This window comes from Scyliorhinus canicula, chromosome 19, assembly GCF_902713615.1.
Source record: "Scyliorhinus canicula chromosome 19, sScyCan1.1, whole genome shotgun sequence".
NCBI lineage: Eukaryota > Metazoa > Chordata > Chondrichthyes > Carcharhiniformes > Scyliorhinidae > Scyliorhinus > Scyliorhinus canicula.
Genome location: NC_052164.1, coordinates 11,200,419 through 11,216,159, shown reverse-complemented (window position 1 = coordinate 11,216,159; position 15,741 = coordinate 11,200,419). Strand labels below are relative to the sequence as shown.

The 15,741-nt window shown below is 42.3% G+C and overlaps 1 protein-coding gene across 1 annotated transcript in view; it reads left to right on the top strand.

The window, feature by feature from the left end:
• The window catches only part of LOC119954498 (F-box/LRR-repeat protein 20), a 109,854-nt gene that overhangs the window by 46,714 nt on the left and 47,399 nt on the right, over nucleotides 1–15,741 (top strand). Inside the window, exon 4 of the mRNA XM_038779785.1 lies at nucleotides 14,280–14,354. Within this exon, the coding sequence (XP_038635713.1) occupies nucleotides 14,280–14,354 (75 nt within the window). The remainder of the gene's footprint in view (nucleotides 1–14,279; nucleotides 14,355–15,741) is intronic.

Here is a 15,741-nt window from a genome sequence, read left to right as displayed (position 1 = left end):
TCCACGTATCCTCAAAATCCTGTCTTGAGCACTCACTTCATAAGATAAGGGCCCTGTCTTGGCTACGACAATTCCTGAACCCAGCTTGGCCCACTCCCGAAATTCCTCACGTACTGGTAATTTATTTTGAACAATCTTGCATCTTTAGTTGAATCATGGTTCCTCTTTTGGTTGCCCTGTCTTGCCTCTATGCTGCGTGCTAAATTTGGGAATATCAGGCTTAACCTGGCCCTTAGATGCTGACCTATCAACAGTTCTGCTGGAGATGTACCTGCGGTCAAATGCAGGGTGGTCCTGTATGCTAAGAGGAACCAAGCTATTGTGTCCAAAGATGCAGCAGGCTGTTTCTTCAAATCGGCCTTGAAAGTTTGGACTGCCCACTCAGCCAGTCCATTTGATGAGGGATGATATGGTGCAGTTCTGACGAACTTTATCCCACTGGAATGCATGGACTAACTTTGAAATTCGGCCTTTGTAAAAGTAGTTCCGTTATCTGATGCGAGTTCTTCAGGTAACCCATGGAGCGTGAAGCATTGCCGAAGCTTCTTGACTATGGCATATGGGGGCATGGCAGTCATCTCAAATTATTCCAGCCATTTGGAGTGAGTGTCTACCAATAGTAGACACATCTTGCCAAAAATATTGTCCTACATAATCTATGTGGACTAGCACCCATAGCGGACCTGGCCATGCCCATGTGTGCAAATTGGCTGCAGCAGGTAATTTCTGCTTCAGTTGGCACTGATTGCAGTCCTTCACCATTCTTTCAATATCGATCAAACATAGCTACTGGCCAGCATCTTCATTTTGACGCGCTCACATGGGCACTATGCAACTCTGCAAGGAGGAAATTCCGCCCCTGCACAAGGACAACTTACACAACATGCTATGTAGAGAGTAGTGCAGATTCGATGCTGCCTCCTGGATTGAACTGAGCAAAAGCCCGTGTTCTGCGTGGCAATTCCACAAGCTCTCCATTGCACGAGTGGGTCACATGACCCCTCAGAAGCGCACCCTTCAGCTATTGCGACTTAAAAATGCAATTCTGATTCTCCAAAGAAAAATTAGAACAGCAGACATCTGGTGTTACCTGTTCCAAAAAAAATTATTAAGACAGACATCTGTTTTAATCTAATTCCTCTGGAATATACAGCTAGGAGGACTTTTTAAGAGCTGTTTGCGAACTATTTAGCAAGCCTTATAGATCGGAAACCAGAGATCAGAATGCAGTACTGAGAGGCTGCAAAGGCTCTGCTGGCTCTCATCTGACTAATTCTTCACCATTTGAAAGTGCGAATCATTGGACTCCTGCAATGTAGGCAAAGCTCATCCTCTCTAGACTCACAAATAAAACCCTGTTATGGTCAGACCTGGAATGATACAATAGAAGAATACTCCTCAAGTGTTCATAATAGCGCCCTCTGTCTTTTTATTTGTTTTTTACTCTTTTCTACGACTCACTGTATAAAACTCTCAGAAACATTACTCATTGTAATTTCAGTATTTCCCTGCTTGTGTCTGGCTCATTTTCTTTACCTTGCTAAAAGTCTTCATTCCTCGTTCATCTATCTTTATCTGTTTTCTGGTGTTACTATGTCCCTCCAGGAATGTCACCAACGATTTATTGAATTTTTGTATTGTGCCTTTATAATGAACATAGAAATAGTTATATATGTTTTGTGGCAGTAATGTTATTGCAAAGCCCTTGTTTGAGATGCATGCAGGCAGTGTGTCTGCTAAAGCATTAATTAAGTCATAATAAAAGGGAGGTACTCATTCATTCCAACCATTTGGTCACAGGTAAAGGGCTAATGGAATTGTGTTTTGATCGCTGGAGATTCCTTGGAGTGTAGATAATGTATGAGGGATTGTATTTCGTCCCAGCTAAGCAGCTCATGGAACTTTATGGGATGATGCAAGTAAAGGGAGGAGCCAGGTCTGTCTGTAGTTTAGCAGTCTGTTATAGGATTTTAAGTTGAACGGCCTTTTGTCGAATGCTGTAAGGTTGGGAAGAAGTTGTATTGGATCTGTCCTTGAAACGATCTCTCTCCAAAGGTCTGCACAGATAAGCAAGTAACCTGTTTTGTTAACTTTATAAGTGACATTTGAACTGTGTTGCGTTGCTTAATTGAATTAGTGGCGGGTGTAGATTGTAAGTTCAAGTTTTTCCCTTTATTTAAGAACTGTTTAGTTGATAATTGTAAACTTATTCCTTTGATGTTAATGTGGTCAATTCTGTGTTTAAATAAAAATTTGCTTTAACATAAAGATACTATTGGTCAGATTCATCACACTTCAGGTGAAGTATCCTTTCCTCAGTTATGCAAATAGAAAAAATTGTTTGGGGTACTTGTCTGATATTCTAAAAAGTTGGGGTTTGGTCTGCTATCCTTTTTTAAAATATATTTAGATTACCCAATTAATTTTTTCCAATTAAGGGGCAATTTAGCGTGGCCAATCCACCTACCCTGCACATCTTTGGGTTGTGGGGGTGAAACCCACGCAAACACAGGGAGAATGTGCAAACTCCACACGGATAGTGACCCAGAGCCGGGATCGAACCTGGGTCCTTGGCGCCGTGAGGCAGCAGTGCTAACCATTGCACCACCATGCTGCCCTTTGGTCCGCTGTCCTAACACCTCGATAAACTATAAAACTGTAACAAAATGGCTACCAGTATATACGATGCAGGCTGAAGGTTTAGAGATTAGATAGAACCCGGATGTCTGGGTGCACATTGGTGAGAGGATAATTGGGCTTTGAGATTGAGCCTGGGAGAGTGTAATTTGCTTCGGCCAGATTTGTAATATTGCAGGCTGATTGGTGTGAGAGCAGGCATGCAGGGAATGGGAATGCAGGGAAGGAGTGGTTGGAGTTGGCTGTAACCTGCATTGTTGGGACTTACTCACTGATAGCTCTTATTCATCAGGTCGGTGATATTGAAGCAAGAATATCTTTTGAACACACGCACATGATCCAGCCATACAGTGACCCAGAAAATTGTAGGCTGGAAGAAGGGCTGTTTTGCATGTGTCATTTTCTAATATTGGTTCAGGACTGATCCTATAATAAAACTAGTTGATTTGCCATGGTAGCTTTTAGTTAATTTGTCAATTCCAAGGGAAATATTGCCCGTAAATGTCATATTCGCAAAAAGCAGGACAGATCAATCTCAGCCAAGCACTGCCTTGTTTACCTCATTCATCAGCAAAGTCATGGCAGGAGTCAAGTGGTATCAAGTAGCACTTATTTACTAACAACTTTCTCGCTGATGCTCTGTTTGAAATCGGTCAGGCTGCTCTGCTCCTGACCTCAATACAACCTTGATCCAAATGTGGATAGCAGCTGAATTCCATTGGTGAGGTGAGAATGAATGCCTTGACCATCTAGGCAGCATTCCACCAACTGTGGCACTAGAGTCTGAACTAATATCAGTGGAGGTCAGAGAAAACTCTCTACTGGCTGGAACTGTCGCGAGCACAAAGGAAAATGGTTGTGGGTGTTGGAGGCCATACATCTTTGCTCTATTCTCTTGTTGCAAGAGTTCCCTGGGGGCGTGCCCTCGAACCAACTATCTTTGGCTGTTTCTTTAATGATCCTCCATCATAAGATCAGAGTGGGGATGTTTGCTGGTGACTGCATAGTATTCAGCTAATTTGTAATTCATCAGATGATTAAGCAGCCCATTCCACATACAGCATGACCAGGAAACCATCTAGGCTTGATGACAAGTGGCAAGTAACATCGTCGCAAACAAGTGTCAGACAGTGACCATCTCTACAAAGAGAGAGAGCCTAATCACCCTCTCAAAGGACTGTATTGGACAGCCTTGTTCTTGGTTGGCACTCTTTATTTTCAAGTGGCAACTCCGAAGTTGGACTGAATGATTTATACCAGATTTAAGTTGGTTCCACTAAAATGCAGACACAAAATGTATTATTAGCAAGGCATAATGTAATTTCAAATAAATATTGATGTGACACCTTTGTAACAAAACTGATAAATCTGTTCACTGGGCACCAGACCTCAGCCAACAAATTAAGAATCAACTTTGAAACTTAGCCCCATAGGAAGGATATATGATTGTGAGTGAATGTGAATTGGCTTTTTTAAAAACTAAAAGCTACTAATCGATCCTAACTCTGACCGAAGCACGAGTTGGCGGTAGAAGATTTGGACATAACTGACATAGGCTATAACAAAGCTCAGCATGTAGCAAGTCACTTAATGCTTGATGAACTGTAAATGTTACGATGTAAATGATTAATGTGATCCCCAATGCCTTCAGCCATGTTCTAAAAATGGGGGAAGTGATTTAGAATGTAGTCTGTTTCACTGTGTACATCAATAATTTTTATTTAACAAAACTGGTATAGAAGAAAGTAGGCTTAAGCCTATATTACGAATGAAGAAAAGGCAGTGCCAAATGTTGCTGGTGCTCTTGTCCAGTGCCCTTGTTCTTGTTGACTATTTTGTATAACTGTTCAAGACCATATTGCTAAGAGAGCACAACAGAATTTCCTGTGTGTATACATACATCTACATTATGGTTCCATTGGGATGTTACAGAACATACAAACGGATTAGGAGCTGGAATAGGCCACTCAGTCCCTCAAAGCTGCCTCGCCATCCAATAAGCTTATGGCTGATCTCATTTTAACCTCATCTCCACATTTCTGCCTACTCCCCTCATAACCTTTGGCCCCCTTATCAAGAATCTTATCATCTACTGCCTTAAGATATTCAACAATAACATTGAGAAAGAGAAATCCAAAGTGTCTTGACCCTCAAGAAAATTTGCCTACTGTGTTTCTTGTTAGCTCGCCAATCCTCCGTCCATGCCAATATCTTGCCCTCTATACCATGAGCTTTTATTTTCCGCAATAATGTTTGCGGCACCTTATCAAATGCCTTCTCCAAATCTAAATATTGCACATCCATCCCTTTATCCACAGCACCTGTTACTACTTCAAAGAACTCCCAATAAATTTGTTCAGCATGATTTCTCTTTCAAAAAATGATATTGACTCTGTCTGATTGACTTGGGTTTATCTAACTGCCATGCTATAAAGTCTCATTAAACTTATAACATTTTCCCTATGACAGATGTTAAGCTAACTGCCCTACAGTTTACTACTTTCAGTCTCCCTCCAGTTTTGAATAAAATAGTAATATTTGCTATTTTTCAATCTAATACAACCTTCCCTGAAACTGATGAATTTTTGAAATTCAAAACGAATGCTACAAATATCTCCATAGACCCTTCCTGTGAAATTCATCAGGACCCATGGAACCCACAGTTCCAGCATTTTACTGTGTACCACTTCGAGTCCTTCCAGTCCTTCCAATTCCTGATTTACAGCCATTCTGGGAAGTTACTTGTATCCTCTGTAGTGAAGGCCACCAAAATGCACCTGTTTTCATCTGCAATCTCCTTATTAACTTCCCATACTCACTTTCTGCGGACCAATACTTGCTTTTCTTTCCCTTTTTGAATATCTATGGAACCTCTTAGAATCTGTCTTTATATTTCTAGCTAACTTTCTTTCGTGTTCTGATTTTGCCTCCTTATTAATCTTTGTCATTCCTTGCTGGTTTTTATGTTCTGCCCAATCTTCTGATCCACCCACTTTTGCGCAATTATGCATTTTCTTCAAGTTACCTATCTTTAACTTTGTTAGTTAACCCCGCATGGTGGATCCTCCCCTTGGAATTTTTCTTTCTCATTGCAATGTATCCATTTTGCATATGCTGAAATATCCCCTTAAATGTTTGCTATTGCATCTCAATTACCTTTCCTTAACCCAGTTTGCCAGTTCACTATATCTAACTCTGCTTTCATGCCCCATAATAATAGTCTTGGACACGTTCTTCTCTCCCTCAAACTGAATGTAAATTTTGATCATATGATGAATGCTACCTAGAAGTGGCAGAGTGAGGCCCTTAATTGATCCCATCATTTGGCACAATACCAGGTCTCGTATAGCTTTTGTGTGTTTTCATGAGCTATGGCTATGCTTATCTTTTAATCCGTTATTTCATCCTGGTGCACTAACATTTTTTGGGTTACATGACTTGTGCTATGTTCCTTGGAATTTCTGGTGGCTGTTTTTGCAAGGAAGAGCTGAGATAAAATGTTAATATCCTTGTTGCTTCGTGGGGGTCGGAGTGAGCTGGGGTGGGGCCCAGCTTGCAGTGGTGCAGTTACTGCTGAGTAGGCTCTCGCCTTGGGTGGTGCTATGTGCATTGGATGATGGCCGCTATTGAAGATGTTGTTAAAAGTGTTGTCTTGGCTGAAGATCTCTGCTCTGAGGTGCAGGTCCATCAGAGCTCACTTTCCAGAATTGCGGGGCATTTTGAGAGTGATGGAGGTGCATGAGGAGGTTCTTGTATTTGAGAGGGCACTTTCCTTGGTGAGGGCCTGCCTCCATATCGCCGAGACCCTGTTGCATGGTGTGTCGTCTATCTTGATGGGTTTGAGTGATGGGGTCTGGGCTGGATGTGCCCCCATGCATGGTCCTTGGAGAGAGGTGGAAGACGAGTGTCAGACTGAGTTTGGAAATTGGCTGCCGTGCTTTGGTCATCTTGATTTGGAGGTGGGTTGCACCAGATTCGATGGAGCACAGCACAACCTGTTTTTGAGGCCAGGGATTGGCTGGGCCCATCGGCCACTGGTCCGGTGTTATCCTGTTCTCTATGCTTGCCATGAGAAGGCCGGGCCGGTCGAGTCATTTGCCCTGGCTGTGAGCCCCCTGGGTGTCGGTGAGGTGACAAGGTGGGGGTGCTGATGCCTCCTGCTTTGATCGTTGGAATCCTTGAGAGATCCTGAAGAGTGTCTGTTGATCCTGCCTTATCCTTTGCCTTATACAACATGGAAGATGTCTTTAACCTTTCAGCTTGCCCTGCGATTCTTCTGTTATCCTGGACGTTACTCCCTGTTGATCATGTTGTTAAATATTGTTGCTATCTTTCTTTTCCCTGAAGGGGAATGCGAAATGTGAGCATGATGGCTTGTATCGTTGATTATCCTGATTGAGCAAAATCATATTGAGTCAGTTATGTGAAGTGTGATTTGTGAACAGTTTGCCTATTGAGGAAGATTGGGGGGGGAGAGAGATAAGGTCGGGTGACTTCAGAATAACAGACTTTATGAACTAGTGCCTCCAGTTTTAATACCGGATCATTCAGAAAAAAAACAATTGGAGAAAAAGGATAACGCCATATCAGTAAGATTGGATAACATCTCGGGTTTAATCTTTGCGAGATCAAGACTTACAACATGACTCAAGTCAACCTAACAGGAGTAGGCAAGGCGTTGCCTAATTAATTTGGCATAGGGGTGCCACACTTTACGGAATGCATCAGACTTGGTACGGATCTCAGACATCAGGAATTTATTGGAATACATTCCATGACTAATATGCAAATTCTGAATTGAAGGCTACTATTCACTGATCCAGGAATAGAGGATATTTTTACAAGTTGCGAAAGTTAAGATGTTGTGCAGTCTTTTTTCATTAACGTCAGTAATTCTCCTATCTGGAAGACCCAGAATTAGGAACAAAGCTCCAAGGCTCTATCAAATATCCCCTCCAGCTCCCCAGCTACACCAGACCAATAGGATTGAATCTTAACACCAGTCCGTTGGCAATGTATGTAATCATCCTTCACTACCAGGCACTTTAGGCACATTGGGGATATAATAGGATTGAACCTGTGTCTCAGACTGGGCATGGTATCTAAATGATGCAGTATCTTAAACAGGGTCTCCTTCATTCTATTAGAAACCAAACTTTTGTTGGCATAATCCCATATACTACACCATGTCTCTTCATCAATATTAATTGCCAAGTCTGTTTCCCAAGACTGCGAGGTATCCAATGTACTAATACAGGACCTGGGACACAAGGTATCATAGAACTTGCTAATCATTTATCTCGGCATCAATAGGGAAAAAGTACCATACAAACTATTGGGATTGAAGGCAGATAAGCTTCCAGGGCCTGATGGCCTACATCCTAGGGTCTTAAAGGAAGTGGCAGTGGAGATAGTAAGTCCATTGGTTATAATATTCCAAAATTCCTTGGATGCGGGAAAGATTCCAGTGAATTGGATAAATGCTAATGTAATGCCCTTATTTAAAAAGGGAGGCGCAGAAAGTAGGAAACTATAGACCAGCTAGTTTAATATCTGTCATCGGGTATTGTTAAAATCCATTATTAAGGAAGTAATAACACCACATTTAGAAAGTCAAAGCACAATCCATCGCAGTACCATGGTTTTATGAAGGGTAAACCGTATTTGACTAATTTGATAGGGATCTTCGAAGATGTAATAAGCCAAGTGGATAATGGGGATCCTGTAGATGTAGTCTATCTAGACTTTCAGAATGCATTTAATAAGGTGCCACACAGGGTAAGATCACACTAGATTAGGGGTAATTTATTGGATAGAAGACTGGCTAAGGCAGAGGATCGGGATAAATCTGAGGTTATCTATTTTGATTGGAAAAATGGAAAGGCAATGTATTATCTAAATGGAGAAAAATCGAGTGCTTCGGTTCAGAGAGATCGTTGTGAATGAATTGCAGGAAGCTAACATGCAGGAACAGTAGGTAACAAGGAAGGCAAATGGAATTTTGGACTTTGTCACTGAAGGAATAGGTTATTAAAGTAGGGAATTGTTGCTCAAAATGTACAAGACATTGGTGAGATCGCACCTGGAGTACTGTGGGATCTCTTATTTTCTAATAAGCTTTGGGGTCCGGTTGGTAGGTTGAGATTGAGTTTATTGCAAAACTTGGTTAGTACAGTTTCAAATATAAACAAGAGAAACAAAAGGCCCAGAGGTGCAAAAGAAAGAGAGAACAATGGAAAGAGAACAAAGGGAGAGCCCCACATAGACCAAATGTTTTTTATCTGCACGTCTTGGTACTGCCACCCTCTCTGCCCCGTATTAGAACGTAGAACATTACAGCGCAGTACAGGCCCTTCGGCCCTCGATGTTGCGCTGACCTGTGAAACCACTCTAAAGCCCATCTATACTATTCCCTTATCATCCATATGTTTATCCAATGACCATTTAAATGCCCTTGATGTTGGCGAGTCCACTACTGTTGCAGGCAGGGCATTCCACGCCCTTACTACTCTCGGAGTAAAGAACCTACCTCTGACATCTGTCCTATATCTATCTCCCCTCAATTTAAAGCTATGTCCCCTCGTGCTAGCCATCCCCATCCGAGGACAAAAGCTCATTGTCCCCCCTATCTAATCCTCTGATCATTTTGTATGCCTCAATTAAGTCACCTCTTAACCTTCTCTCTAAGGAAAGCAGCCTTAAGTCCCTCAACCTTTCCTCATAAGATCTTCCCTCCATACCAGGCAACATCCCGGTAAATCTCCTCTGCACCCTTTCAAATGCTTCCACATCCTTCCTATAATGCGGCGACCAGAACTGCATGCAATACTCCAAACGCGGCCGCACCAGAGTTTTGGACAGCTGCAACATGACCTCATGGCTCCGAAACTCAATCTCTCTACCAATAAAAGCTAACACATCGTACACCTTCTTAACAACCCTATCAACCTGGGTGGCAACTTTCACCCAGTCTAGTAGCCTGTACCTCGGTATTCTCCTCGACAACATTGTCTTTTTTCTGCGTGACGAAAAATATTCATTTAGCACCTTTACTATCTCCTCAGACTCCACGCACAACTTCCCACTACTGTCCTTTACTGGCCCTACTCTTACCCTAGTCATTCTTTTATTCCTGACATACCTATAGAAAGCTTTAGGGTTATCCTTAATCCTACCTGCCAAAGACTTCTCATGTCCCCTCCTGGCTCTTCTTGGCTCTCCTTAAGGTCCTTCCTAGCTAACTTGTAACTCTCGAGCGCCCTAACTGAACCTTCACGTCTCATCTTTATATAAGCCTCCTCCTTCCTCTTGACAAGTGATTCAACTACTTTAGTAAACCACGGTTCCCTCGCTCGACCACTTCCTGCCTGACAGGTACATACTTATCAAGGACACGCAGTAGCTGTTCCTTGAACGAGCTCCACATTTCAATTGTGTCCATCCCCTGCAGTTTCCTTCCCCATCCTATGCATCCTAAGTCTTGCCTCATCGCATCATAATTGCCTTTCCCCCAGCTATAACTTTTGCCCTGCGGTATATACCTATCCCTTTCCATCGCTAAAGTAAACGTAACTGAATTGTGGTCACTATCACCAAAGTGCTCACCTACCTCCAAATCTAGCACCTGCCCTGGTTCATTACCCAGTACCAAATCCATTGTGGCCTCGCCTCTTGTTGGCCTATCTACATACTGTGTCAGGAAACCCTCCTGCACACACTGGACAAAAACGGACCCATCTAAAGTACTCGATCTATAGCGTTTCCAGTCAATATTTGGAAAGTTAAAGTCCCCCATAACAACTAACCTGTTACTTTTGCTTCTATCCAGAATCAACTTTGCAATCCTTTCCTCTACATCTCTGGAACTATTCAGAGGACTATAGAAAACTCCCAACAGGGTGACCTCTCCTTTCCTGTTTCTAACCTCAGCCCCTACTGCCTCAGTACATGAGTCCTCCTCAAACGTCCTTTCTGCCCCCATAATACTGTCCTTGACTAACAATGCCACCCTTCCCCCTCTTTTACCACCTTCCCTGAGCTTACTGAAACATCTAAACCCCGGAACCTGCAACAACCATTCCTGCCCCTGCTCTAGCCATGCCTCCAAAATGGCCACAACATCGAAGTCCCAGGTACCAACCCATGCTGTAAGTTCACCCACCTTATTCCGGATGCTATTGGCGTTGAAGTAGACACTCTTTAAACCAACTTCCTGCCTTCCAGTACACTCCTGCAACCTTGAAACCTTACTCATGACCCCACTACTCTCAACCTCCTGTATACTGGAGCTACAATACAGGTTCTCAACCCCCTTGCTGATTTAGTTTGAACCCTCTCGAAGAGCATTAGCAAATTTCCCAAGTATTAGCTTACAATTTTGAATTGTGACTTCTGATTTGTGCTCCATACCTGCACTCTCACTTGTATCTAACTTACTGGCTGTGCTTACATTGTTGCGTTGTCACGTTTGTAGTCTGGATTCTGAAAAGCTGATGTGATCCCACCGTATACTTTCCCACAGTTACAATATTTTCAAAAATTGGTTTTAATATTTCCCCACAAATACGGTGTACAGTTTTGGTCCCAGGATTTAAGGAGGGATGGAGTTGCATTAGAGGCAGTTCAGAGGAGGTTCACTAGATTGATCCCAGCGGTGAGGGATTTGTATGATGAAGAGAGGTTAAGCAGTTTCGGCCTGTACACACTCGAGTTTAGCAGAATGAGAGGAGATCTAATTGAGGTGTGTAAAATGATTAAAAGGTATTGACAAAGTAGAGCGGCTGCTTCCTCTTGTGGGGCAATCTAGAACAAGAGGTCACAGTTTTAGGATGAGGGGTAGTAGAATTACAATAGATGAGAAATTACTTCTCCTTCAAGGGTCATGAATCTGTGGAATTCATTACTGCAGAGTGCGGTGGATGCTGTGACATTGAGTAAATTGAAGGAGAAGCTGGAGAGATTAGTGATGGGATGAAGGGTTATGGAGATCGGGCTGGAAGGTGGAGTCGAGGCCAAGAGGAGATCAGCCATGATTGTATTAAATGGTGAAGCAGGTTCGAGGGGCTGAATTGCCTGTACCTGCTCCTAGATCATATAAGTATGGAATGACTTTGGTTCTGCTCTGGGCCTGGATTGGGGTTATGTTGCATTGTGTGGCATGTATGTAACTCCTCTTGGAACTGGGGTTTAGTGTATTTTCTTTGTGTTTCTCAAGGTTGGGTGTAATGAATCTGTCCTTGGCACCGACATGGGTGCGGGGGGTGGCTTTGATATCCGAGGAGGAGAGGCTGTGATGGGTTGTTGGTGCTTTTGGTGTTTCTGGGGTCGAGGGAGTGTACCTTGATGCACGCCTGATCACGCCGGGGGAAATTTATCCTGTTTTTTTGTAATGATTTTAGACTTGTGCGGCATGGGGGTAGTGTGCACCATTTTGCCACATCCTTGTGACTTTAGCCTGCTCCTCTCAGGCTCTGGTGGAGCCATATGAGTATCTAGTTTTGTCCAATGTTTGTAACAAGTCAGCTCTGAAGTTGTTCTCCTGTCCCATTCTGTACTCGTGTGTTAAGCCATTTTCTTCTTGTTTGTGGCAATGTATTATTTTCTAACTTTGCATTATTCTCCAAAATGAAAACTCGAAAGCACAATAAATGTACTTTTGGGGGGGAAAAAACGCCGCTCTACCTTTTCCTAAGTTCCCGTCCTTCCTAAAAGTTTCACAATCTTAATTATTCAGGTCCCAATCTATGATATCCTGCAGCCATGTCTCTGAACGGGCTATGAGATCATACTTGTATCGGTTTGCTTGTCTTGATTTGAATGCTAAATGTATTCAGTTACAGAAACTTAAATGTTGTCCTTTTTATTATTTTTGTGACCTCCAGCCTTATCGTTGATTTACTCTTGGATTTATTTATCTGTCCCTTCTTGTCACACTGTTTATCATTTCTCGTATATCTTCCTCTCTTATGTTTACTCTAATATCCCTTGCCCCACTATTTAGTTTAAAACCCTCTCTACTTCGCTAGTTATGTGTTTCGCAAGAACATTGATCCCAGCATGGTTTAGGTGTAGACCATCCCAACGGTGCAGCCAGTGCCCCACGAACTGGAACCCACTTCTTTCACATCGGTCTTTGAGCCACGCATTCATCCATTTAATTTTATGTACCCAATGCCAATCTGCACGTGGCTCAGATAATAATTGCTTTTTAATTTGGTGCCTAGTTCCATATTCTCTCTATGCAGAACCTCATAATTCTACCTATGTTGTTTGTACCTGCATGAAACATGACAACTGGATCCACCCCTCACTGTATGTTCTTCTCCAGCCCTGAGCAGAAGCACAAACCTTGGCACAAGGCAAGCAACACAACCCTTGGGACTCTTGCTCTTTGCTGCAGAGGATGTCAGTCCTCCCTATACAATCCCCTACTACCATTACATTTGTTTTTGCACCTCCCACTTGAATGGCTTCCTGTACCATGGTGCCATAGTCAGCTTGCCCATCACTTTCCAGCCCCCACTCCAATCAAGCTGAGAAAACCTCAAACCTGTTGGACAATTGCAGAGGTTGACGTTCGTGGACTTCCACTCTCTTAGTCCCCTAGGCTCATTTGCAGTCGCACCCTCCTGTCCCTGACCACAGGCCAGAAGACCCTATCTTAAGTGGTATGACTGCCTCCTGGCACAAAACATCCAAGTAACTTTTCCCCTTGCTGATGTATTGCAGCTCAGCCTCCAACTCAATGACTCTTAACTGGAGCTCTGAGCCACAAGCACTTACTGCAAATGTGTTTGCCCTCTGACACATCAGCATCCAGGGACTCTTACATGCTGCAGCCTTGACACATCACCTGTCCTGCCATCCTTAATGTGTTTTAATTAATTAAAGTTATTCCTCATTTATATCGAATTTAAAATATATATATTTTTACTTTATCACCAATTTGTATACTATTTTAAACCTTGGGACTGGCACAGACTTTGACCACTTACCAGATACTTCCCAAACCACTTGCTCCTTTCCCTGTAGTAGTGTAAGAACTAATTCCTACAGAATGAGAAAAGTAGAAAAAGGAAAAAAGCATATTTTCTCCACTCACTGAACTCGTAAGTATACACTCAGTTGCTCAGCTGCACTCGCTCTTTTACAACTGGAATAATGTGCTGTTTTGTAACGTTTAGAAAACCAAATCATTAGAAGAGTGGTGGGAAGAATAGGAATTCAGACATAAACATTTTGAACAGATCTGCTTGCATCTGTTGAATATTGCATGAACTTCAGTTCTGCAACAGTATCAGGTATTGAATGAACTGAAGATATACTGAAAGGGTAGTGTCCTTGACTGGTAAAATCCTGGTGATGCTAATTTGCCATCGCAGCTCTTTTTAAGAGATTGCCGTGCCTCTAACAGACCATTAGATCCTGGCCGAAGCTCCAGTAATGGGAGGCTTTTGATTTGAGACATTAAACAGTTGCCTTCAGTTATCAGAAAATTGGGTTTTCTCTATGCAGTGCACACAATTCCAAAACGGAAATATTTCCTGCCCTCTGTTATTCATGTCCCTCCATCTGTACAATTTTCTTCATCTCGGTCAGTTTATTTACATTTTCTCAATTTCTCTGCATTCTTGTGTTTTCAGTACTGGAATGTTCTGGCACTGGATGGCAGTAACTGGCAAAGAATCGACCTGTTTGACTTCCAAAGGGATATAGAGGTAATGTGCACAAGACTTTATGAAGAATTACTGATGGAAAAACTGAATATTGCAACAACAGCAAAATTTAAATGGCAGTATTTGTGTTTTTCTCACATTTCACATGGAAATAGGTTTGTGTGACATTTTGGTCATAATTGTCTGGGTGGACACGAGCATAATGTATGGTTTATATGAAAAAAGTTGACGCATTTCTGAAAAAAATCACAATACTCATTGGGAAGCCAGTTCTGTTCCATATACAAGTAGCAGAAATGAATTTCATTCTTTAGTTTGTCAGCTTGGCTCAATTTGTAGGGCTCTTGTCTGAGTCAAATTTTGGATTAAAAACCCCAGAGGCATTGCGATAAAAGCCGATCTTGAAAGCTACATTGAACCAAGTGCCAGTTGCCTTTTCCAGTGGCTTATGTAAAAGATTCAAAGAGGAGGCAAGAGGGTTCTCACTATTCATTTGTGATCAAATGCCATTCAGCTCCTCGTTTTTGGAATGTTACTGTGCACAAAATGTCCACGTCTTACATTGCCAACAGTGGTTGTACTGCGAGTGTAATCAATTGGCTGCAACATGCTATGGAGACTTACAAACAATGTGAGCTGGCACAATACAAGCAAGTTTTTTTTCCCCCCCTCTTAGGTGGAGAGTAGCTGAAATATTAGGGATGTAGTTACACCATAAATCCCTTATTGTCACTCTTTTGTCAATATCACAAAATCTTACTAAGTTGATCTTGCGTGATCATTTTCATTTTTAAAAATAAGTTTGGAGTACCCAATTCATTTTTTCCAATTAAGGGGTAATTTAGGGTGGCCAATCCACCTCACCTGCACATCTTTGGGTTGTGGGGGCAAAACCCACGCAAACACGGGGAGAATGTGCAAACTCCACACGGACAGTGACCCAGAGCCGGGATTGAACTCGGGACCTCGGCGCAGTGAGGCAGCAGTGCTAACCACTGCGCCACCGTGCTGCCCCCTTGCATGATTATTTTCAACAAAAGGAAATAGATAATTTGGTCGTCTTTGGGTAACAGTAAATGATTTTCACCCTGACATAATGTGAAATTTGATTGGATGCACATTAGTAGATTTATAAAGGTCTACTGTCACGAGCAAACTGGAGTCTAAAAAGGATTACTGTTCAAGTGCCTATTAATCATTAAAATAGATCTTTTCCACTAAGGAATTTGCTCTTTCTCCTTGCTTGTTCACCCTCTCGCCCATTAAATAGACTTAGTTTATAAATACAAATAACAAAGAGCACGCAAAACTAAGGCAAGGAAGGAAATGATTGCATTGGTCCAAATAAATGTGCTCTACATCCTCTATTTAATTAGGTACAGTGGTATACTCCTGTCATACATCCAGGAATAACAGAAGCATTCTGCGT